A 26,779-nucleotide genomic window follows, 5' to 3' on the forward strand; every position below is an offset into this window, starting at 1 on the left:
ATAAGAACAATGAGATTTGATGTGACCTTTTCATATGATAATGACTCTCAAAGGGTGGCTGTGAATTACCTTTTCATGAATTTTTTGCCCATGTTCCATTCCTTTGATAAGCTCTGAATCAAGAGGGACTTCTCCTGTAGCCATTTTTCTCTGAATGTGTGCATTTTGTTCACGCAAAGCTAAAATCTAGAAAAGAATAAAGACCACAAGGTTAATGTCAAAACTAACCATAAGTAGGTAAGCATTTAATGCATTTAGTATAAATCCATTCAACTCAGCTGAGTGGATTTATACTAGCCGTATAAATGTATTACAATTGTCAATGAAGCTCAACATCATGTGACTGGAAAATACAAATTCAGACATGCATGTGTGCAACAAGAGAGCGGGAGCGAAGAAGCAAGAAATTCACTTTAGTATTTCAATTACCATTCATAAATCCAGCCTTGGAAAATAAAATTTACATAGACTGAGGTAATCTGGTCTCATAGGCACCAGAATTAGCAAAAGGATCCATTTATGAGGGAATTTGGTCTCATAGACACCAGAATTAGCAAAAGGATCCGTTTATGTTATTTTTATCCTACTTTTCTCACAAGATGACTCACAACAAAGATTAAAATAAAGTATGGCTATAAACATATTAATAAAACATTTTAAAAACATCAAATAAGCAACTCTATTATCTGTTAAAACATGCATTCAAAACAGTTTGAATTACATTTAAAACACAGTAAAAGATAAAAGCACACTATTAAAAAAATCTTTCTGTTAAAACCAGAATAGTGGAAGACCTCACTAAACAAAAAGGTATTTTCTGCTGGTAGGATTAAGGGAAAATCTTAGAATTAAGTCAGGCTCATATTCTTTCACATCCCCTGGACTGATGTTTTGTTGGCTGAGAAATGGAGAATTCAGGGTATCAGGCTTAACTGGTTCGGGACTGTCAAGTCAGTACATGTCAAGGATGGGAGCCCGGTTGTGTCTGTGTACCACTGCTGACTTCAGTCCCGACACATTATGTGACCTTCTTCCATTCCTGATCAATATTTTAATTGTCCCAACCAGTTGGGGCATTTCTGATTAATTCTCTGCCATCCCACTTTTCTAGCTGTTGTGTATTCATAAGTCGACCTTATATATAAGTTGAGGGCAGGGTTGGGAGTCAAAATTATGGATTTTGATATAACCCCTGGATACCTCAAAGATCATACTGCTTAAAAGGGAAAGCACCAATGCAGCCTCAGGAGAGATACTTGCTCCTGACAACCACTGATATTTCCCTATCCAATTATTTTAAAAGTAGCACCATGGCAGATAAAATGAAGGCGGTCGGTGTCAGGACCCAGGCTGCAGAACACCAATAACCATGCACAGAGGCCAGACTCTATCTAATATCTTTATTAAAGAAATATATAAAAACAATAAAAACAAGTGAAGAATATAGTTCAGAAGCAGACCTTTCAGATGAGGTCAAATATAGTCCAGAAATGTATTGTCCAATATAAGATATTAGAGTTCAAAGTTTTAATCCACTTGACTGAAACACACACTTTGCCAAGCAATAGTGTGGGGAAATAACAGAGTCTTTATAGTCCAATGAAGCTTGACAACAAGGCTGGAATTAAACTTGATTCTTGACTTGATCCAAGACTTGAAATGAGGCAAACATGAAGCATGAAACAAAGTCCGTGGCAAAACGTGAAACAAGGCACGGCTTGAAACTTGATCCGGGAAGCAAGGAACTGGGATTACGAAGTCCACACACGATCTCTCTCCTCAAGCTGATCAATTGACTCCGCAAAGTTCCCCTTGCGACAAACACCTATATTGGGTCTCGTTTCCCCGCCAACAGAACACTTTCCCTAGAGAACGAGAAGCGAAACCCAACTCTGTCCAGATGCATGACTCCTTAGAATTTCCCAAGGGAAGCAGACCTAATCAGCTAGTTGTTTGGCAGCGATTCTGAGACTCCGGCGATTAGCCTCCCTGACTCCTCTATCTCTATTATAATTGTCCCTCCGGGGAAACGGGGGGGAGTTCTGCCCAAGGCCTGTTTGGCTGAATTCTTGAGGGCAAACATCCTCCAGGTGGAGAGGCTCCGGCTCTGGCTGAACCGGCGAAAATCCCATGTTTTCCTCTTCGTCTGCCACAATAGTACTAGGAACAGGACTACAAGGCCCATGAGTCATCACAGTCGGTGCTTTTTTTAGGTTCTCTGGGAATTGACCAAGCTCTTGCTTTTTTACTCGGAGAAAGGCATGGTTCCTTTTAAAAAAGGAATTAAGGTACAGTACTCAAACTGAACTATAGATAAGTTGGCCTAGGTTTTTTGGGCTGATGTATACATGGGTATATAGGATAAGTAATTCAGAGAGAGGAAAGGATGAGACAGAATATTAAGGTCTGCTTTTCCTCATTAATAACTTTTGCCAACTTGACCACAGTCTCATTTTGCTTGGCTACATTTTATCTTAGAAATGTTGGTAGCTATGATTATTTAATTAAGCAAGACAAGTGTTGTGCCATTGTTAAGTCTGGAATTTCTGGATCCAATGGGTGCATGAAAATAAAGCTGAGTAGACACATGAAAATAACAAACATATTGATGTCACAGCACATTCAGCAATTTTAGGAAGTGTGTGTACGGGTGAGAGATTATGTACATTTTTAAGTTTCAATAGAAGTAATCTCCTTTATTACATTTGTCTCTTCTGCACAAGAAAATATTAATATTCTAAATCATAAAGAAAAAAATACAAGGAGTCCAAATTTATTTTTGCAGAACAGCTGCTTTCTTGTTTATTACAGAAGCCTTTTGAGGGAACAACAAGCAGTAAAGAGCTGGGAAGTAATAAAAGATACTCTTCCAGAGAGCTGAACTCTTAATTCATTTTTCAAAACTTAAGATAGCAATATATATAATTTTTCTATCAATATATATATACATATATAAACACATACATACACAGAGAATTACATACGTACATACTGAAGAGACATAGGTTGGAATAATTGAAATCTATGAATTTGCTTAACAGTATTTACTAATAATAATTTCTGTGATATTTGCTAATGATAACTGCTTAACAAGTGCACTTAACAATAATTGCAAATGTGAATTAACCACTACTGCTTTGATTTGCAAACCATAATGTGTATATATTGATAATTGTGTACTAGTTTAACAATAACACAGATTGATATTGATCACTGGTCTGCTCTGCACCTCATTTTTTTTCTTGTGTTAGAAGCGACTTGAGAAACTGCAAGTAAGTAACATCTGTAAGGATGTTGCCCAGATGTTTTACTATCCTGTGGGAGACTTCTCTCATGTCTCCGCATGGAAAGCTGGACGAGAGCTCACCCCACTTCCTGGATTTGAACCACCAACCTTTCGGTCAGCAGTCCTTCCGGCACAAGGGTTTAACCCATTGCGCCACCGGGGGCTCCTGCACCTCACTTGGAAATTAGTTGCTCTTTGAAGGCTAGCTTGACTCAGCATGAAATTTCAAAGGCACAAATTTAATTCTAAGAGTTCAAAGTTTTAATACACGGATGAGATAGAAGGGAGAAAACTGGTCGACACAACAAGCCCATAAATCTTCTGATAAACAATGGGAAAAAGAGGAGGCTAATTAACTAGCATTGACACAATAGATTTAAATACACATGCTCACAGCAATAAAACAATGATGTAACAGCAAATGGTTTTTGGAGCATGTGCACCGAAGCAAAAAGTTTCTCAGGAAATGAAAGTCAAAAATGACTATAAAAACAGATGCTGGATTGATGTGTGGTGTGGTGCTTCCATTTTGTGTAAACTCGCAGTGCAAAATCATTATAATGGAGATCTCCTGTCTCTAGTGACTATTTGGGATTTGGATACTAGAAACCTATTATTGGCTGGCTATCTGGCAGATGTGAAACAGGTTCTGGGTAACAAAATTATTATTCAAAGATTTAATAAATCTCTCCCAAAATGTGCTTTGTTTTAATTATGCTTGACATAATGGAAGTACAAATAGCACACTCACATTTTTAAAGTCTCCAGACTGTTAAATAAAATGTCTTGTGTCAGCCTTCCATCCTGCATAAAAAAAGCCTTGAAGATTCAAGTAATTGAGAAAACATTGTGATCTATCCACATATGGCCTCCTCAAGAATATTCAAGAAAATATCCTGAGAGGATGCTGAGATGGGGCAGGTTCTTTTGCTTTTATTTTGTATTTGGAACATTGGCTTCTGTAAAAGTAGAAGATTACTTGCTTTGTGCTCATTTACCGCTAAACAAACAACACACATGGCATGAAAGGCAACCTATCCTATAGTGATATCATCAGGAAGGCGACCAAGCCTGAGATCATCAAGCCTATACCAAGTTCTTAGTCTTAACTAGAAGATACTCAGTGAATTAATAGAACTTATATGTGTTTTGAATTATAAAGTTCTTATTGATTCGGTTTATCTACTCTCACTGAGATATAGGCATTGGAGGCTTTCATTCTTCCTGCTGATTCAAATCCAATTGATGTAATCAGCAGGTAATAGTAGATGACTGAGAAGTTTCTTGGTTATGAAACATTCCAAATGAAGTCACCTTACCCTCCAGTCCTGGGTGAAGGTGTTATCTTTCCCTCTCCTATCAACCCCACAACTCTATTCGTGTATCCTTTTATCTCCATGAAAATGTCCCTTCGTAGTTGAAGTTAAGGGTTGAAATACTATGCAGAAGCTTGTATCATGCTATACTATGCAGAAGCTTGAGGGTCAAAGCTTACGTTGGATTTTTATGCTCTATCACCTGAAGTGTGATGCAACATTCTGTACACTGATGATGTGTACTGTTCAGTATTGCAAGTTAAATATTATATCTTGCATTATCTTTTCAATCAATTTGTAATTCAGTTAGCATAGAGTACTTAGCTACCTTGTTAAAAAAACAATAAAATAAATATTTAACTTTTTTTGAGCTTGCGAGAAAGGCAGGGAAATAAACTAAAGATAGTTTACTTTTGATTCTAAAGTGGGCTACAGTCCTTAATAGAATAAACCAAATAATCTTAAACACTTCTTTTTTATTACCTCATTGTATCTAGTTACAATGTATTCAAATTAAAAATGTGCAATATAATAAAAGAAATATTTAATTTTATTTGTTTTTTATTTTTTGTTCTGTAAGACCAGCAATACTATTTCAAAAAGCAGCAAATAAAACAACAACATCAACACATTCTAGAAACCCTTGGAACCCCAGAGGATTAAAACAGATTATCTTTATATCCTAAAAATACTGGAATTTGCAAGTATTGTTATGGCTGCCCATTATGTAGCCTGAGGCTACCAAGCATATCAACAAAAATGAAGGCACATATCTAGTGCCTGAGATTCAAAATATAGATTTGTATGCATTTATTATCTTGCTGAGTTCTAGTTTCAAGTCATATTAAAGTCTGAAATGACAACAAGAGTTTCCAACACTTAGTGTGAACACACATAAGCAAGGTATATTGCTTAAAAATATAATGTCCGAAAACATCCCATTTAAAAGTTACACAATTGGAACTAGTTGCCTCTGTAAAGACAACTTTAAATATCTAATCTTGATATTTAAATATGTGTGCAGGAAATTTTATTTAAAGATATGTGCATTTTTATTTGAAGATATAGGCAAAGAATTCTATGTGAAAGAATTCAGTATCAGTTTGGAATAAGAAAGGTATCCATGAGAATTGCCAAAGGATATTGTCTATAGTGTGGCTCTTTCTTGGCCAAGTATTCATAATCCTTCCCCTGGCTTTTGCTTTGTGCCGAGAGTTGATGTGCAATGGCTCAAGGCCGTGGTGTCTTGTGGCCAAAATTAGCATAGATACACTGGAAAGAAATAAAGAGACTTATCACAGCAATCAGTTGTTTTGGGTTTCTCTATTTGAAAACTGCTTCTACTGTACTTGGAAAGGAAATGGAATAGCAGTGTGCCTTTTCACACCATCACTGTATTTGAGTTTCACTTGCATAGGTGCTTTCTTGAAATACAGTAAAACCATTTACAACACCCTGTTTGTCCCTCTTTCTTCTCCATGTTGGACGCTATAATAGTACAATTTCACAATTTATTTATTTATTTATTTATTTATTACAATATTTATATCCCGCCTTTCTCACCCAACAGGGGACTCAGGGCGGCTTACAATAAAACGCATATATAAAAATTATACAGTGCAATATAAATCAGTTAAAAATTATTAACAATTAAGTAATAATGTTATTATGGAACAATCACAAATTACTTGCTTAGATTTGAGATTGGAAAACATATAGTATCACTTCTACCAATTTCTCCTTACTTTTTCCCCTTTGCAAGCCAACTTTTGCCCAGTTCTGCACTTGTATATTATCCTCTTCTTTGCATGTTTGTTTATTGTTTACTCTTTAAACTATGTTTGAATCCTGTGGTTTCTCTTGGCATCAATACAAAATAGTATTACATTACAATTGTGCTATTTCACTACCCCACATATTAAAAAGATAACTGAAAATAATTGTGTGTGGGAGGGGAAACATACAGAAGTTATCTTGGGAATCCCAGTATCCATCCAGTCCAGTGAGCAGAAGAAATCAGGAGTTTCCCTATGGGAATCTCTGGGGAATCCCCAATGAAACTACATCCATATGGCACCAATTTCACAATGAAGCAGAAATTATTTACAGCCAAAGGGGTTGCTAAAATACAGGAAGATAGGAGGGTCATTAATGGATTCTTTCAAATGGAAAAGAATAAATTTCTAAGAGCAGGGCAGTATGGTACAGTACTGGGAGATTTGTAACTTTACATGATAAACTCCAGGCAAAGGCAGGCCTAACACTATGCAACTGCAGTTTAACTTTATCACATGATAAGTTGTAAAGACATGATCTGCAAATGTTAGTGTCATGGGTACTAACTCTTTGGTAAAAGGTAAAGGTAAAGGTTTCCCCTGACGTTAAGTCCAGTTGTGACCGACTCTGGGGATTGGTGCTCATCTCCATTTCTAAGCCGAAGAGCCAGCGTTGTCCGTAGACACCTCCAAGGTCATGTGGCCGGCATGACTGCATGGAGCGCCGTTACCTTCCCGCTGGAGCAGTACCTATTTATCTACTCACATTTGCATGTTTTCGAACTGCTAGGTTGGCAGAAGGTGGAGCTAACTGCAGGCGCTCACTCCGCTCCCCGGGTTTGTACCTGGGACCTTTCGGTCTGCAAGTTCAGCAGCTCAGAGCTTTAACACACTGAGCCACCGGAGGCTCCAACTCTCTGGTAGATCCTATTTATTTATTCGTGATGCTAAGTGTGTTCGCAATTCAAGGGGGGCACTTGGATTGCAAACATAAAGGAATCAATAGCAAGACCCCAACAAACAAGGCAGGAAATTAAGTTATACAGTAATTAAAATATCTGGATACTAATAGCTAGAAATACAGTGGGTGTTAGCACTCATAGAATGCTCTCTGAAGATTAAAATCAAGCAAGGAGCTATTGGAGAATGGCAGGTAGCACCCCTTCGGGTAAACTACCCCTGACCTAAATTCAAATGCAGGTGATTGGTGAGTGGACCTCTTTTCTGAGAAATAATGAATACCCGGCATCACAGATGAATGTGAAACATGCCCAATGGACTATATTTCTTTACAAATTAGTGGAGCTCTCTTCACTGCCTCTCCCATATTTTAAGAATTTACAAACAAGCGTGATCTGCCTTCTCCTGTTCATTTACAACTATAATGTAAATTAATGCAGTGTTAATGTGAACCTGAAATCAGATATGTGCTGTTTCAATGTGATAGGATGTATTGTTAAAGCAAGCAACCTTTTTAAAAGAGTGTATTGAACCAAACATGTAGTTGAGATGAAATGCCATTGTTAAAAAGATGCGCTAATGCTGACACACTCTTATATTTCCCCTTCATGTCTCTAGATCTCTGCCCTTTCGACCGACTATGCCTTTAATGGCATAAATATAGTATTTGAGTTATGAAAAATAATGAAAATGTTTTCAACCATAGTGAGACACTACATTGGAGTTATGATGGCCTATACCGCATTTATCACAACTGCAAGTTTTACTTTAAAGGAACAAAAGATGGAAGAAGAAAATGCTTTTCAGATTTTCAAACAATTGTAAATTTCAGCAACTGCAAAACCTTGTTACACTCACTTTGGGTACAAGGGGTATATAAAACACCCACTTTTCTCCAAATGTGTTTCTCCGTCTCCAATTCAGGTCTCTAAAAACAAAATACTCCATTTCAGGCACAGTGGTTTCCCTAGTGGAACACTGAAATAAAGTCCTATTTTAAATAAGCTTGTGCACACAGTAGGCAATTGCCTCAAAAAAGAATAGCATGTTTCTTTTAGCCGGGGAAAACACGCCAAGCTTTGAAATATTGTTTCATACAAAACAAAGCAAAAACTCTGAATTTTCTAACTGCTTTTGCAGTTTTCTTGCACCTGAAACAATTTGTTTCTTGTGCAAGAAAATTAAATTGAGCATAAAATAATACACTTAACGCAGTAAACAATGTGCAGATCAAAGTATTATTTGTGTAGGCATGTACTAATATTTCATGGTTACTGGAATATTATTGAAAATTCTTCAAAGTTCTAGAAGTTATCCCTTCATGAGAACATGAACTTTCAAATATGGCTTGAAATTCTCCTGATGTCCAGAAATCCAGAAAACATTGCCAATGTTCAGTAATCTCCATCAACAAAGGGGATCATATAGGAAAGCAAGGAAGTCCTTTACAGTCCCTCTGTCTTCTGATGAGTAAGTCAAATAAGGTAAATATGGCAATACGTGGCTATTTGGAAAAGAAGTACCCAGTAGTTCACTATACAATCAACTTAAATTGCCAATTTGTAATTTTCTGGGGAAAGATGGATTAATTTTCAGACAAAGGACAGCCAGTTTAATCAGAGTGTTCTGGGTTTATTTCAAAATCCCAATCACTTAACTAGAAGGTATTATTATATCCTGACTCTAGTGTAATTTTCCTAGTAAGGATTTTAAGACTCACTGGGGAAATTTGTGGCTTCTAGAAGACATTTTAATATTTACTCCTCTTTCTAAAGATGCACATTTGGGTTCATTGCTATAATAATTGCACTTCTTTTTTTGTAAAAAAAAAAAGTGTGATATGTAATAATCAGAATGATCCAGGAAGATGAAATGAAAATCCCACATGAAGAATTACACTGAGGCGGGGGGGGGGGGGGGGGGGGCAAGACTGCATGAGGAGAAAACCTGCTACTACATACAAAAAGAGAGATCATGTAGCTTTGTAAAGATAGACTTCAAACACTGGATACTCAGCAGGGTGCTATTTTAACATTCATTTCAAACCACTGATACACTGCAGGTGTAGAGGAATATAAAAATAGTAAACCAGGTAAGCCACATGTTTATGACTTCTCTCCACTCCTGTATCTTTCTTTAGTCTCTTTTCTGCCTTTATAGCTGGATTTTACCCTTCACTAAGAAAATTAGCAGCTCCACTGGCACAATGGCAGCAATGTTTTGAGACTGGGATTATCAAAGATAAAGAGATGCTCCCAGAAAAAGGTTGCAGTATTTTCTTTCTCCCCATAGGAGTACTCTAAGCAATCATTGCAGTTTTCTGTCCCTCTGCCTCCAACTGATATATAATACTCTATAAATATTAAGCAAGCCTACTTCTCCAGTTTTTTTTTTTTGCTTTGAAGGGAGGGAGTGGGTGGGGGGGAGAATTGCCCCTCATATATTTCTTGATAAAAGTTAACTTTTGCAAATCTTGGCATTTCTGATTCTCAGTGGCCCCATATTGGCACTCACCAGCTTAGAATCATAGAGTTGGCTAATAGGAGGACATGATGTCTGTATTAATCAGATATAAGGAAGCAACATGGCAAAACCTAACAAAGGGGAGATTTGCAAAAAAGAAAAGAAAAAAGAAACACAGTATTCTAGCTCACATTTGTATATTTTCAAGCACCACAATTGTTCTCAAGGACAGTAACTAACTTGACCCATCCCTTCTACAATGAAAATTCTTGGAGCCCTGATCTATGTGATGATTTCTCTTAAAAGAATAACATATTTTGTTGTTTCTTCGTTCAGTCACTTCTGACTCTTCATGACCTTATGGACCAGCCCACACCAGAGCATCCTGTCGGTCATTGCCATCCCCAGCTCTTTCAAGGTTGAGTCAGTCATTTCAAGGATAACATCCATCCATCTTGCTCTTGGTCAGCTCCTCTTCCTTTTTCCTTCTATTTTCCCCAGCTTCATTATTTTCTCCAAGGTATCCTGTCTTCTTATTATGTGGCCAAAGTACTTCATCTTTCCCTTTAATATCCTTCCTTCCAGTGAGCAGCTGGGCTTTATTTCCTGGAGTATGGACTGGTTTGATCTTCTTGCGGTTCAAGCCACTCTCAGAATTTTTCTCCAACACCACAGTTCAAAAGCGTCTATCTTTTTTTGCTCAGCCTTCCTTGTGGTCCAGCTCTTGCATCCATAGGTTACTATGGGGAATGCCACTGCTTTAACTATGCAGACCTTCATTGCCAGTGTGATGTCTCTACTCTTAACTATTTTATCGAGATTGGTTATTGCTCTCCTCCCAAGAAGTAAATGTCTTCTGATTTCCTGGCTGCAGCTGCATCTGCAGTAATCTTTGTGCCTAGTAATACAAGGTCTGTCTCTGTCTCTGTCTCCATGTTTTCTCATTCTAACTGCCTGTTATCAATCAGTCTGATTGCCATAATCTTTGTTTTTTATGTTTAACTGCAACCCAGCTTTTGCGCTTTCTTCTTTCACCTTGGTTATAAGGCTTCTCCTTGCTTTCAGCTATCAATTTGGTATCATCTGCAAATCTAAGATTGTTAATGTTTCTTCCAGCAATTTAAACTCCAGCTTTGGATTCACCAAGCCCCGCACCATCCATATTTCACCACATAATAATCACACTTTTTCTCCTTTTTGGGGGGAGGGGGACTGTGACAATTATGTGGTGGCAACTATTATATGGTGAAAAAAGCCACTCAGTGGGGCTTTCTTCACCATGTAATAGTCCTTTTGGGGGCACAGCTGGGCAGGTAGGTGAGGCTTCACCTGGCCCCGTGACTTTCGCTATTGAAGGCAGAGCTACGCATGCTGGGAGCCAAATCAAGCCCCAAAGCACCAAAAGGTAAGGGAAATAGCCATGCAGGGGAGTGAATTCACTCCCTCACCCGCTGGCTCTCTTTCTTTGGCACTGCAAGGCTTGACTTGGCTGGGAGCTGACTCAAGCTCCATAGTGCCAAAAGAGTAGTCACACCTTTAATCCAGGTGAATAAAGTAAGAGTGGCACAATTATGTGCGTGAGAGCAATTTAACAATTTTGCCTTCCCAAAAGGCTGTGTGCGTTTGCCACAATTACGTGATGGCAACTATTTTCCTATGAAATACAGTAGGTAGAAATTGCATGAGTCATGCAAAAAATGGGCAAACATTGTTTCACTTAATTCTTTAAAATGTCATCTCAACAGCAGCGGTGGTGGTGATGTGTGAAAACTCAAAGTAAGAGTGAAGATGATACTGCAGTGAAAGAAAGTATAAAAACAGGAACTATTTAAATTCATGGTCTTAAAATGTAACATTAGTCTCAACATTCAATTTTTTCAGTTTTTCTGTCATTGAAGGCAATCCCTTCAATCACTATTCCTTCCCCTCCATGCTCCTAAATCAAAAGGCTACCAATATTTCTACAGAATTAAGTATGGATTACTACACATAAATATAGCAAGTGTCACTATGTATTAATCAAGTTTAAATCCACAGAATGGCATGCTTCTTAAAAAATATGCAGGATAAAACGTTCACTATATTACCTCCTGATTTGTAACTGTGAGTTCCTCTTCAAGTGCTGAGACTCTTTCTAAAGAAACCCTCAGTCGTTCTCTCACCTAGAAGAAGAAACATAAATAAATTGTGTATGGAACTACAGAGTACTATCAACATGTTTACTATAGACATGTTGCTTCAACCTAGACTTCCATTATTATGCCTCCAGTGTCAATGCTGCTAAAAACCTTGCAGCTACATAAATAAGGGAGAAAAGGGGCTAGGCATGTATTAGAAAACTTTGTAAAAAGGAGCTTTCTTTGGGCGCATATATAATGTCAAATTAATGCAATTTGACATCACTTTAACTGCTCAATGCTATGAAATCATGGGAGTAGTAATTTTACAAGTCCTTTACCCTATTCTGCCAAAGAGTGTTGGTTCCTCACCAAACTACAACTCCATACTTCCAAAGCATTCAGCCATGGCAGTATCAAACTGCATTATTTCTGTATTGTGTAGGCAACCTCTGCGAGAAGCGTCATTAACTTACCTATGTGGACCCATCTTTGCTGTTCCTCCCTCAAGCAGGCTAAGATTTTTTAAAAATTAAAACTTTATTTTAGAACTGAAAGCTATTAATAAAGAGATATAAGTGCTGTATTGTTTTTAAAGTGTACTGTTTAACTTTTAATTTTTTTTAAAAAAACCATGTAATATGGTTAATAGATTACTTTGATTTTAATATTGACTCAGTTTTTAATTGTTATATTTTGCATATATAAGCTGTCTTGAGTCCTAGTACTAGGGAAAAGGCAGCATATAAATAAAAGAAGTAGCAATAATAATTGCTATTAATGCAGTATTATGTAAGAACTGTTATCTGAATCTGCAAAGGCAAGATAAAACCTTCCAGGTATCATTTAGAAATTGTAGGGTTTAACTTTAAATAGCATTAATCTCAATAGAACGTGGCTCATCTCTTGCTGAATGCAGTCCAAATTCTAAGTTTCTTTTCCAATCAAAATTGAAGTCAGTAGTTTTCACATCAACTAGAACAAACATTTCAAAATGATATCTCATAATAATTCAGGAATAATAGGTGCTACCACATTTTTCTCAAAACAGCCAAGGAGTCTATTCAGTTAGGCTGTTACTAATCCCTTGGTGAGATTTTCTTTAAAAAGAAATATAATTTCTCAGAGTTTATAATCCTTACTTTTTGAAGAGCGTCAAGAATCTCCTAGTTAATATGCTCAGGTTTCCTCCACATTTGATGTCTATTGCAAGTTATCAAACCTCAGCATTTGTGGGTTTGACTTTTGTGGATTTAATTAAAATTTTCTTTCTAGGAATTTCTAGATTCTCCAGGATGTTCTGTTTTCATTCAAGTTTTTTCCACTTTTGTGAGGGCCCTACACCCCATCCTCAGCAAACGTGGTAGACTAATTATTATTATGGAAGTTCAAACCAGAAAACATAAAACACACATGAGGGTGTGTTGCACATATGGAAATAGAGGTTTTTGTCCAATCCAGTAGATCTGGCCACTGTGGTCCAGGCCTTGATTGCATCTTTGATGGATTACTGCAATGCTCTCTATGTGTGGCTGCCTTTGAAGATGGCTTGGAAACTACAACTAGTGCAAAGAACAGTGGCCAGATTACTAACAGGAGCTGATTACAGGGAGCATACAACCCCACTATTAAAACAGTGCCACTGGCTTCCTGTGTGTTTCCAGGCCCAATTCAAAGTGCAGGTTATTACCTATAAAGCCCTAAATGGTTTGTCTCCAGTCTATTTGGGCGACTGTGTTTTCCCCATGAACCCGTTTGGGCCCTGAGGTCCACCGGGGAGGCCCTTCTCACAGTCCCACCACCGACACAGGTGCAGTTGGTGGGGATGAAGGAAAAGGCCTTCTCGGTGATCGCCCCCTGCCTCTGGAATGCCATCCCCAGGGAAATCAGATTGGCTCCTACACTAATGACTGTTAGGAAAGAATTAAAAACTTGGTTATAGAAGCTGGTCTTTGAGAATGACAAATGTAATTGAATGATAGAGGATTTAAATGCAACTGGTTTATTGTTTTAAGAAGGTTCGGTTTCTGTAATCCTTTTAATCTCAGTATATGTTTTCACTGTCACATACTTCCTTGTCCATGTCCTTCTGAATATTATGTGCTTTTATGCTTTAATTATTGTGTGATTTAAGTTTGATTTGGTTGTATGTTTTAGTATTATTATATAGTGTTTTTCTGTTGTAAGCCGCACCGAGTCCTTTTGGGGAGAGGGGGTAGGATAGAAAGAAACCTTATTATTATTAGTACAATTGTTATGGACATGGGACTCCAAATGCCAATAGCCTCTAAAGATCACAGACACTGATTATTTTATGGTATCCTGATAGATCCCTCTGTTTCATTTTTTCTGTCTGTGGGCAATATATTATTTTGCTACTTTGAGATGCTAAAATTAACATTTTGCAGAGCTTAACAGGGTGTCTAGGATAACTATATGTGTTTTATAAGTGGTAGATGAATAATCTCTAGTGCAGACTCATGTAAATAAAAGTACTCCAGATGCTGTGGGACGATACAGTGATGCTTCTTAAAATTTCTGTACTCATAATTGGCAAACACATAAGGACAGCCCCAAAAGGCATTTCATGATACACTGAGAAACACACTTTTCTGCAAGGAACTAGTTTTAACCCATGTTCATCTCTACCACTCAAAGCAGAACCATTCTACAATATTTTTATTAAGACAACAACAGCTCAAAACATTGTATTGCCAAGAAAACCCACTGCATGCATACAAACATACCTGCCCTACTTTGAGAAATCTGCTAAAACTCAGAAGAAGAAGGGAAAATCTAATGGGGGTGGCAGATAATACCTTCCTCCCCATATGACTTGTAACTATTGCACTAAATACCCCTTTGTAGCCAACATGGGAATCCTTTCTGAAACATCCCAGTTCTGCTGATCAACTGTTTGGGATGAAACATAAATTAATTTGAGGTTAATCTGTTATACAGGTCTTCACAAGAGTTTTACTGGATCAGGAGAAATCTGATCAGGGAGATAATGTATAAATTAACTTGGAGAAGTAAAATAATTTCATATTTTGAAAAAAAATATTTTGAAGCTAGCATGAGAATCTTCTGATGCAAAAACATAATAGTAGCCCATTGTGTGTGTCTGTGTGTGTTTTAAAGCACCCCGTCATGTAAAGAAGGGATAAATGCAAGCTACAGTTACACTGTTTACCCTTGAATGATCTGAGATTTACTTCTTGGAAGGGTCTCTTCTTATCAGTCTGGCTGGTTGTGATGAACATAAAACGTATGCATATGGCCTGTGTCATATGGAAACTGCCACTATTCAGTTCTTGAGATTTAGTGCATCTGTAATTACCTTGACAGAATAGACAACAACATTCTGGAAAGACGATGAGCACATATGCTAAAAGGAAGGAAGAACTCCTCTCGGACAGATTAAAGAAGAAAGAACATACTGAACACATAAGCCTAAAATGGTCAGACTGTACCTTTTCATCCAAAGCTTTGTGATGTTCAAACAAAGATTTCAGTGCCTTCAGAACCTCAACTTCACTCGAAACCCCTGAGGGGGACTGCGCTTGACGTTTCACCACTGTCATTCTTAGTGACCTTTCATGTCTTGAAACAAGGCACTCCAAATGTTCCAGCAACAGCTATTGGGTTTAACATAAAAGAACATTAGCTCATTTGTATCTAAATATCACTTCCACTATAATTCTAAATTGCGAAGTAGAAAATGATGATATTGGAAGGCTTTGCTGTTTTTGAAGCCTTGTGATGACTCTATTTACTAGAGCTGTGCAAATATTCAGCTGTGGCCCACAAGTCATAAGTATTTCAGAAAATTCGTACAATCCGACTTATGAACCCAGAGCCACCTCCCCATGCCATTGAACACAGATGAATCAAAACACCAATCTCTGAAAATTTTGGAAGAAGATCATTTGTTTTCTTCTGTCTCCATGAATCAGCTTGTTTTTGAGTGCAAGCAAACTCTCCTTGGAGGCGCAGCCAAACCTGTTCCATCACATGTTCTCCTCAGTTTATCAACAGGAATATTAACAAGTTTAATTTCTAATGACATACCAAATGGAAGTATTGGAGTCATTTAATGTAGCTATGTATTTCTCTGTGAAATGAACATATTATCCACATTCATAATGTAAATATTTCTGTCTTTATGAAAAACCCAGTTCCCCAGATTTTTAAAAAGCATCTTCTTTATATAAAATCAAAAGCTTTTCAACTCTGAAATAGGGGGCATCCCTCATAATATGGGATGCCTGTCAAACCTATGCGGGACAAACTTTATAGCCCTCAAATAAGAGGCATTTCTTATAACAAGGGATACCTGGCAACTATATTACTGAATGACTTGGCTGCTTGCAAGTAATTATGGGTCATATTGATCATCTCAAATACCAATACCCATGCATTCAAATCTGATTTAATTTGTTAAGAACATTAACTTTTTATTATTTAAAGCTGTTTTAACTTTTTTGAATTAATTTATGGTGCAAAGTATAGTAGAAATATTTTAAATGAAGAATGATTAAATGAACAATTTGATATATTTGGCTCCCCCTGACAGACTAGATCTTGACAGACTAGAGAGATGGGCTGAAACTAACAAAATGGAGTTCAACAGGGACAAATGCAAGATACTTCACTTCGGCAGAAAAAATGGAAATCAAAGATACAGAATGGGGGACGCCTGGCTTGAGAGCAGTGTGTGCAAAAAAGACCTTGGAGTCCTCGTGGACAACAAGTTAAACATGAGCCAACAATGTGATGCGGCAGCTAAAAAAGCCAACGGGATTCTGGCCTGCATCAATAGGGGAATAGCGTCTAGATCCAGGGAAGTCATGCTCCCCCTCTATTCTGCCTTGGTCAGACCACACCTGGAATACTGTGTCCAATTCTGGGCACCACAGTTGAAGGGAGATGTTGACAAGCTGGAAAGCGTCCTGAGGAGGGCAACTAAAATGATCAAAGGTCTGGAGAACAAGCCCTATGAGGAGCGGCTTAAAGAACTAGGCATGTTTAGCCTGCAAAAGAGAAGGCTGAGAGGAGACATGATAGCCATGTACAAATACGTGAAGGGAAGTCATAGGGAGGAGGGAGCAAGCTTGTTTTCTGCTGCCCTGCAGACTAGGACACGGAACAATGGCTTCAAACTACAGGAAAGGAGATTCCACCTGAACATCAGGAAGAACTTCCTCACTGTGAGGGCTGTTCGACAGTGGAACTCTCTCCCCCGGGCTGTGGTGGAGGCTCCTTCCTTGGAGGCTTTTAAGCAGAGGCTGGATGGCCATCTGTTGGAGGTGTTTTGAATGTGATTTCCTGCTTCTTGGCAGGGGGTTGGACTGGATGGCCCATGAGGTCTCTTCCAACTCTACTATTCTATGATTCTATGATTCTATGACCTTGTTGGAGTGAATAAAGCAGGAATTAAAACATAAACAACTAATATTTGTCTGCCCATGTGCAACATTTTTGTTATATTCCGGTAACTATAACATTTAGATATTACAATAATGTTAAAAGGAATTAAGCAGTCTAATTAAACCACGAAACCACACATTGCAGCTTGTACATGGTATGAAATTAATCACATAACATGACTACATTTTAAATACTAAAACAAACATATTTACAATGGCATTCTTAGTTTATCAAAATTGATTGCTGACAAAATTAACACTAGGACAGTTTTATCCATCAATGAAAAATTGCATTACACTAACAGATGAAATACAGAGCAGAACAGACACATATAAGTATGTGCAAAAACACTATTAACCTGCTGAAATTCTCTTTGTCAGCCTTGTATGTTAAAGTCCTACATTTGCAAGGCTGCTTCTTTCCTTGCTATCCTTTCATCATCATGTGATGGCTTACCTATTCCAGCACATACTTGGGAACTGTTTGTTTTGTATAATGGATTTTATCATACTTTTTAAATTTATGCGTTTTAAAATCAATATTTTATATGTTTTTAATTCTACAGATCAATGATTCTCAGCCTTTGGTTCTCCAGGTGTTTTGGACTTCAGCTCCCACAGTTCCTAACAGATGGTAAGTTTGCTGGGATTTCTGGGAATTAAAATCCAAAATTTCTAGGAGTTGGAAGTCCAAAACACCTGGAGGACCAAAAGTTGAGATCTACTGCTATAGATGATTTAATTTTTTTAGGCTTAACATGTTTTGGGCTAAATGTGGTTTCTTCATTTTTTACTTTGCAGTTCACATTGACCCCCACTCTAGAGGAAAAGGTAGGATATAAATAAAGTAATTGATTGATTGTCTGCCCTTCCTCCCATCCCAAATGGGCCATAATGGATCATAATATTTGAAGCAGGACACATAGCTCCCACATCCAGACCACAAGTGTTGATTACTTTCCCTTTCCTTAGGCCAACCCTTGAACATCTTCTTTCCCTACTTCTTCAACAGTAGAGCCACTTTCAGGAGACAGCAGGGAGACACTATATGTCTTAACAATATTTTCTTCTGCTTACAATGGGCAGCATTATTACAAAGAAGTATAATATCCAACAAGGATGACTGGCTTTTAAAGCCTTCAGACACATTTAAATCTGGTCTGAATAACTTGTCTGCGCTAAATCTTATTAACCAGATCTCCTCAATTATAGCTAATGAGTATTGAAATGGCTTAGGGGTGTCCTATGTAGTTATTTCAATTGAACAGGGAATGGTATGTGTAGAGAGTATAGCATCTGCCCAACTGCACATTTTGATTAACATAGCAGACTTTAAGATAGCCTCATTCATTTATGCTCATTATTTCAGTGCAAGTAAAACACTTCACTTTAAGTCCTTGAGGAAGACAGAAGTGATCCTTTAGTTCTCCCATATTGAAATATCAGATGGGATGAGAGAATTTGAATGAAGGTTTTCTGATTCATAGATTTGGTAAGCACCTTGACACCCCACTTGTGTGTGAAGAGTGGGCTTCTGGAACAGAAGGGTGGTCTGTGAGTATAGTCTTGGGATTGACACCTAGCCTTCAACTATACTTATTAGGTGGATTTAATCCCCTCCTTTTTCTGTAGGTTGGGCCAGTTAAATAAATAAATAAATAAATAAATAAATAAACAGCTCAAACATTGGCCCTTTTATACCATTTTTATTGTTGGGTCTTTTTATTTAGTGGGGTGTACAAATGCTCTACAGTTCAAAGCTATAGCATGCTATTGGCCATGGTGGCTAAGAGGTTTGAGGGATTATAGTCCAAAAAAGGAACTGTTCCAAGGTCTAAGGTATACTGCAATTTTGTTATGCTGCAGAAAACAGAATGTTTCACTGGCTGATTGACAAAAGTGAGCCAACAGATTATATTTAGAATATTGTCATTTATCCAAGGCTTTTCTATTGATTCAGATGTCACATCATTTAACAGAATTTGGAGACAGAGAATCAGAGAAGGAAATAGTAAATTGCCCAGATATATCTTAGGAAGTTCCATGGCTCAATCTGAACTTTATGCACCACAGACCTAATAGTCCATCTATTGTTTTACTTTTCTGCTTATGTTAGCATGTAACCAATGCAGGCGTGGAGGGTAAGGATGAAAATATCTTCAGGTATTTTCTCCTTGTAGGAGCCCCGGTGGCGAAGTGCGTTAAAGCACTGAGCTGGAGACCGAAAGGTCCCATGTTCAAGCCCCGGGAGCGGTGTGAGTGGCTGCTGTTAGCTCCAGCTCCTGCCAACCTAGCAGTTTGAAAACATGCCAATGTGAGTAGATCAATAGGTACCGCTCCGGTGGGAAGGCAGGGGAAACCTGGTCTAATTGCTCAATCTTTTTCTCAATGAGTTTTCCAAACTCAGGGGTTCCAAAATGAAGGCAGCACTCCAGGGTCATTTATCCGGCCTCACCCTAAACTTTAGACTTAGGTCATACTAAGTCTGAAATGATTTGAAGGCATACAACAACATTCCTAATTAACTTGATGATCTCATTTATGTTGGTTAACATTGCTCTTCATTTTAAATATTATATTGTTCTTTCATGGGTTTTTTTGCACTACAAATAAGGTATGTGCAGTGTGCATAGGAATTTATTTTTCCTATGCACACAGGAATTTACTGTTCTTTTTTCCCCAAAATATTGTCCAGCCTCCCAACAGCTTGAGGGACCGTGAACCAGCCGTCTGCTTAAAATTTGAGGACCCCTGCTCTAACTCTTGGGAATCCTATTTTTCTAACAGGAAATGAATAATAGAGATATTCTTTCCATCTTTAATTAAATGAAGGTGTGAAGATCCCAATTTTTAATGGCTTGAGCTACAGAGGGTATTTCCGTTAAGCATTCAAAAACCTATATATATATTATTTTACTGAAATAATGCATGTTGCTTAATGTGACCAAAAGTTGAACATTTTTCCCTTATTAAAGACAGAGAGGGAGAAAGAGAGACCGGGATAAAAGGAAGGGGAGCGCTGATGGGATTTAATGGGATTTAAAGCAAAGCTGAAACTGCATAACAGAAAATAGATTTCAAAAAGCATGAGGTGGAATTTTAGAAGATATTGCACAGTTGTGAAAGTTGACTTGGAGGTCAGAGCACTGCTCTGAATAAATATACTCAGTTCAGCAATAAGTGTATTGAAATTGAACAGCCAGGCTTGCTAAATATCTGCTGTTATCATGTAACATGACACATATTCTCTTCTATTTAATCTCAGATGGCTTTTGTAATGTAATGCTCAAAGGGCTTAGGAATCCAACAATCAGGCCCCAAGAATTTATTTTGCAGGCAGTTTGGACCACCATCTTGGAAGCCTTCTGAGTTTTGCGGGAGGGCATCTTCAGCTAATTTCTATGCTTTTGAAATTTTGGTATTCTTGGTAAGACTAATAAAATTGTTCCATTGACAACAAGACTGCAAGTGGCAAAAACTCACAATTTATTAAGTAAGAAATCATGTTAGCAATTACAATCTGTTTATAATAACAATGAGAAAGGCTTATTTCTCTGTTACCATTGCATCTGCACACTGTTGGCTAATCAAGTTATTTCAAATAAACCTGCAAGTTTGCAAGATTTGCATTAGATTCAGGAGGGATGTACACTGCCATATAATGAAGTTTGAAACTTAGATAATAAAATCATTGCATTCATTTTAATGGATGCCATGCTTAGTGAGAGAATTAGATGTAACAACAATATTATTCAGGTAAGTTATTCTGGATACATTTCAGTTTGTGCAGCCTTATAATTTAGGCACTTTTCTTGCAAGTGTGAAGCTTACCACATTTTTTGGGAACTTTGTCCCACCAAGTTATAGAAATCTACCAGATCTGGGTGTATATCTGGTCAATTGATGTTTGGTGATGAATCATTCAAACTTCCCTTTAAAACATAGTTGTTTGTTTATCTGATTTGAGATAACTATTATCCAGTATCTACACAAAGCATTCTTGAGTAAGATACTGGAAAAATTAGTAGCCTCTTGGATGATACAGATTATTTGGCTTCATTCAAAATCTGAGAAGTCCTGTTTGAGAGAACAGAAAGAGCCCTGGTTGCCCTTTTGGGTAATGTTCAGAAATGGCTCACAATTACCCACACAAAACTACAGCCTCTCAGAAAAGAACTTGATCTTAATTGGCCAGGTTGACCATGGGCACCTCCTAGATGAAGCAGCATAACTGATATCCTTTCCCAGATAAGTTCTGTTTGGCCAAATGCTTCTGAACTTGCTTGTTTCTTGACTCTGCCCTCTGATCTAGATCACTGTTGGGTCATTGCTCCTGGCTTTCCTAGTTCCCCTGAGACCCTGGGTTGCTCTCCACTCCTCGCCCCTTGGATCTGGCTCCTGATTCTTGCTAGAAAGCTGTTCACACCCTAGTCCTGATCATTATTTTTGCTGGAGAATGGATGATACCACCATATTTCGCATTCCTAAAGGATTGAGAAGTACAGTATAACTCTCTTATTTACACATTCAACATCCATGGTTTCCCTTAACTGTACTCTAAGAAATATTCCCACCACAAAAATGTTTGTAGGCACTCTTGCTCCTCCAGTCTGATTCTATGGCATGCCTCTGGCCCAGGTACAATCAAAATACAGAATGGGCTATTATTCACATTTTCACTATGAGGAGTCTTTTAATGTATCCCTTGCAGATATGGGAGCTGTGTGATATAGTACTGTTGAGGAGTCACTACTTCTTGGAGTGTCAGACTCAGAACGTGGTATCCGGGAACTTCTGTTCCATGACATTACTTTTGGAATGGTTTCTCAAGTTTCTGCCTCATCTTGCCCCATGCTCTATGATATTTATGTCAGGGGTTGCAATTCACGATAGTCTAATTGAGTAGTTCCCAAACTTATTTGGCCTACTGCTCCCTTTCCAGAAAAAATATTACTCAGCACCCCCTGGGGGGTGTGGCTTAGAGGGATGGGCGTGGCTCCTGTTCAAGAGGGCAGGACTGAGCCTCTCCCCTAGTCCAAGATGCAGGGCTGGGAGGGGGAGGTAGGCGGGGCCACAAATGGGTGGCCAGGACTGGAATGGGCGGAGTTACGAGCTCTGAGGCAGGGATGAGCTTTTATCCCTGTCCTGCGATGCCTGCGAGGACACAGGGGGCAAGGCTAGAGGAGGGGGTGGGGCTACTTCCCAAGTGCCTGATGGGGCTGAACTTCTATACCCTGTCCCGTGTTCTAACAAGCACCTCAGGGGAGGTATACAGAGGCTAAGCCCTGTCTTGTGCTGTTGGGAAGAGGCCCCATCCCCGCCCCTATCCCTGCCCTTTAGTCCTAAAACGCCTCTCAGGAGAGGTATAGAGGGTCAGCCCTGTCTCGGGCTCTTGGAAGGAGGCCCCCCTGCAATAAATAAAGTCACTAAAGGTATTCTCATGTCACATGTTTTCTTTTAGAGATGCACCAATTTCAGACCACTGAAAGTCAACATGAAACCACCAATGCTGTATTACAAGAGAAATATGTATTACATTGTAAAGACGTAGTACAAATGATTGTCAGGCTTTATCATTTGTGTTCTATCCCTTTTCTTCAAATATCATGCACAAAAATGCACAAAGGTGTTCCAATATTTTCAATAAACTAATGAGAAGGGGAAGGCTCATGTTGGATGAGTCAATTGTATACTGGGATGCTGTGGCCCCTCCACCCCTCACTATCTAAATAGGTAGAACCATTCAACAATTATCTCAGAAAAGCTTATGCACTCTTGGACAGAGAGATCTCTTAACTACTAAACATTAATGATCTGATGCTTTGTTAACATTAACTTTCATGGTGCAGGGACAATAATCCAGTTTTTAACATCAATAAGACCAAGGAGCTTATAGTGGATGATAGACCAGAAATCCAGTCATAAAAGGGGACCAAGTGGAGCAGATGGCAAGTTTCAAGTTCCTGGATGTCACTGTTAAGGAGGATTTCACCTGGAGCACCCATACAGCAGTGTTGCTTAGAGAGCTCAGCAGAAACTGTACTACCTGAGACTCTTAAGGAACCAACAACTGAATGAAAAGCTGCTGGTGTCTTTCTATCACTGTGCACATGGTTTGGTAACTGCACAGTGGCAGATAAGAAGGCACTCCACAGTGTCACCATTTCTGTACAGAGAATCATTGGTTGCCCTCTCCCCTCCTTGGAAGAACTTTATAGGTCCCGTAGCCTTAAGAAAGCTCAGAGCATTGTTGGGGATCCATCTCACCTGGCATATTCTTTGAATTATTACCTTCTGGCAGATGGTAACAGGATGACAAAGGCAAGGACAAACAGCTTTTATCATAGAGCTGTAACTATATTGAACTCCATGGCTTTGCATTGATGTGGCATTGGGGGCTGTGCGGTGGTGGTGGACACATGGAGGGATGGGTATGTTGTTTTGTGATGTGTTTTGGGGAAAGCATTTAATTTCATTGTACAATGTACAATGACAATAAAGTTATTCAAAGTTATTCAAATTCAATTAAATATGTGACTAAAAAAATTCTTAAAGAATAAAAAGATCTAACAAAAAAGTTTTATGCGATTAGAAGTCAAAATTCTTCTGTCAATCTTTTGGTGTTGGCTACTGTTCATGGGTCAAAAGCCAAACTGGGTGATATCCAGGAAGTTAATAAGGGCCAGATGTAACTGAATTTGTATAATGAGCATCTCTTTTATCGACAGTGGAACTCTCTGCCCTGGAGTGTGGTGGAGGCTCCTTCTTTGGAGGCTTTTAAGCAGAGGTGGGATGGCCATCTGTCGGGGGTGCTTTGAATGTGATTTTCCTGCTTCTTGGCAGGGGGTTGGACTGGATGGCCCATGAGGTCTCTTCCAACTCTATGATTCTATTATTCTAAACAAAGAGGTAAACTATATATTATAAATGAAAGTATTCAATGTTAAATCTGAAATTAGAGCCAAAAATAGATTTGAACTTTCTGAAAGTGATTACAAAATAAAGCTGATGTATGTAGGATGTATTCTGTGTTCTGGTAACACTTGCAAAACATTTCTTCTCAGACAGGAAAACTACTGATATAATCTGATATAATGCAATGTGAAACAGAATACTTTTAAACTTACTCTTGTGTTATTTCTTTCAGCCTTCAGTTCAGAAATTTCTTCTTCTTTTTCCAGTAGTTGTTCCCTGCATGCATTTAGTTCTTTTGTAAGTGCAGCAAATTCCTGCAAAAGCAGAGAAGATATATAATAAATGAAATTGAAGTATTATATTGGAACACTTTATCATTTTGATTTAATCTCATGTTACAGAAACAATAGAATTAAAATCTGGTCACAGAACGTGTGCAGAGAGATAGCACAAGGACAAAACAAATTACACATGCAAACAATGATTTGGAAGTATATACATTTGTTAAGATTGCAGTTGTACAAGTTGGCCTGACATGGGGCACAGAGCTAGTGAACTAATAATTTGATTGAATTGGTTAATCAAATCAAACCACTTGATGCCAGGTCAGGGAATTGGCAAGAGACGATGACTTAGGAAACCAATCAGGTGCACAGCCACCGTATGGCTCCTTACCACTTGGGGGTGAGACAAACTATGCCTCTGCACTAGGTGTGATTCTGTATGTCTCCTGCCATGGCTGAATGGGACCCTTATTCAACCCTTTTCCTCCAAAACTTGATATTGTCCATATCACATCACACCAAGTGATGATGAAAAGAAGATGGAGATTTATAGCTACTGGTCTATGTTGCAGCCAAATAATAAAAGATGTTATCCAATGTAGCATTTCAATGTCACAAAACAAAAATCTACCATTACAGATCCAACAAAATAATCCTACTAAAATTAATAATAGCCATAGCTAACGAAAAAGCCTATACAACAAAGTAAAACATATAAAGTAAAACTTTCTTGCCCATAGATTTGATATATACAGTTACCCACACTCCAAAATAACCTACCCGCTAATAAGTCTTTATGAGTTTCTTAAGATCCTCCTATGTGATTCTATAATACGCTTCTGGCTCCAGTATAGTTAAAATATATTATTCAGGGTTTATTAAGGGACTCTTTGTGTGTGTATGGTTTAACCAATTAATTATTTTACTGCATTATAAACGCTTATCAAATCATTGCATATTAATAATGAAATTGCTTATTGGTAGCTTAATTAAACCACATTAAACCAATTAATGTCATCTGCAGAAAATATCAGTATACATTTTGGAGTTGTTTTTAAAGGAAGCTTAGGCTTTAATCAAGCTAATAAACTATAGGTTTAATTTTTTTTTTTTACATTTTTGAAAGAGAGAAATTGTTTATCATTCTGATGCACTTGACATTTAAACTAAAAGATTTTGGGTTTCTGCCAACCTCATCTCATAAGAGAACCAAATTAGTGTTTTGGCTTAAGTGCTTTTAGTTGATGACCAGCTCATTATTATTATTAGAAAGGAACATGATTTGCATTATCATCAAATTACACTATTATGTTTTGTTTGTTGGCCTGATCCCAGAAGGGCAGTTGGTTCTCGCAGAAGCAGAGGCAGCAGGAGGACATTTTTGCTCCCTGGCTTCAGGTAGGATTTGGCTAAGATTTGGCTAACGGCGCGCGCGAAAAAGGCACCTTTACTAACTATCCTTTGCAGTACATACAGGAAACAAAGCAACATAAACAAATACACAAAGAGGTGGTTTGTTGCAGTCTGCACATAAAGTGCGTGCATATTACTTAACTGTACAAAGATCCCACTTGGCCACCACGCTCACCAAGAGATGCAACAAAAGCAAAACATTCCCATCACATGCACCAGCTGTGGCATGTTCCGCTTTTTCACACAAAAACTAGACAACTACATCTGCTCCAAATGCAAAGAGATGACTCTGATGGAGCAGAGGATCCAACAGCTCGAGCACCGTATTAAGACCCTTAAGGACATTCAGGCACTCGAGCTCTTCTTGGACACTGCACAACACGCTGCTGTAGATCTGCAGCCTGCATCACACCAACACCACCAAGACCATGATCAGGAACCTTATGGGGAGATCAACTCAAAGGTAGACAACCCTCAGGCTTGGAAGGAGGTCACCCATAGAAGGAGACACAGGACCAGGCAGCCTCCGCAGAACTCCTCTGCTCAGCTGCATTTACACAACAGATTTGAAATTCTTACATCATTAACATACAATCAGGAAACACATCTTGTGGAGGACCACAGTTTCTTAGATACCACTCAGTGGACCACCCTGGATCAATGCGCAGGGGATAGCCCTGACGGGGACAGTGCATCACCACAGTCACACTTACGTAATCATGCAAATGCTCCATCCCCAATCATAGACCAGGAGCAACAGGAACATCCTTGGGAGAGTAATGGGCTCTCGGATGTATCTCAATGGATTGTCATTGATGAAT

The 26,779-nt window shown here is 38.3% G+C and overlaps 1 protein-coding gene across 9 annotated transcripts in view; it reads right to left on the reverse strand.

Annotated features, from left to right (window-relative positions):
* ppfia2 (PTPRF interacting protein alpha 2) overlaps positions 1–26,779 on the reverse strand; it is a 341,653-nt gene that overhangs the window by 79,503 nt on the left and 235,371 nt on the right. For all 9 annotated transcript variants that reach the window (XM_008110919.3, XM_062982678.1, XM_062982677.1 and 6 more), the window contains 4 exons: positions 24,474–24,575; positions 15,391–15,555; positions 11,888–11,962; positions 70–186 (listed from right to left, as the gene is read on the reverse strand). In XM_008110919.3, coding sequence (XP_008109126.2) covers positions 70–186; positions 11,888–11,962; positions 15,391–15,555; positions 24,474–24,575 — 459 coding nt within the window. The remainder of the gene's footprint in view (positions 1–69; positions 187–11,887; positions 11,963–15,390; positions 15,556–24,473; positions 24,576–26,779) is intronic.

The sequence above is a fragment of the Anolis carolinensis genome, chromosome 5 (genome assembly GCF_035594765.1).
Source record: "Anolis carolinensis isolate JA03-04 chromosome 5, rAnoCar3.1.pri, whole genome shotgun sequence".
In the NCBI taxonomy this organism is placed as follows: Eukaryota; Metazoa; Chordata; class Lepidosauria; order Squamata; family Dactyloidae; genus Anolis; species Anolis carolinensis.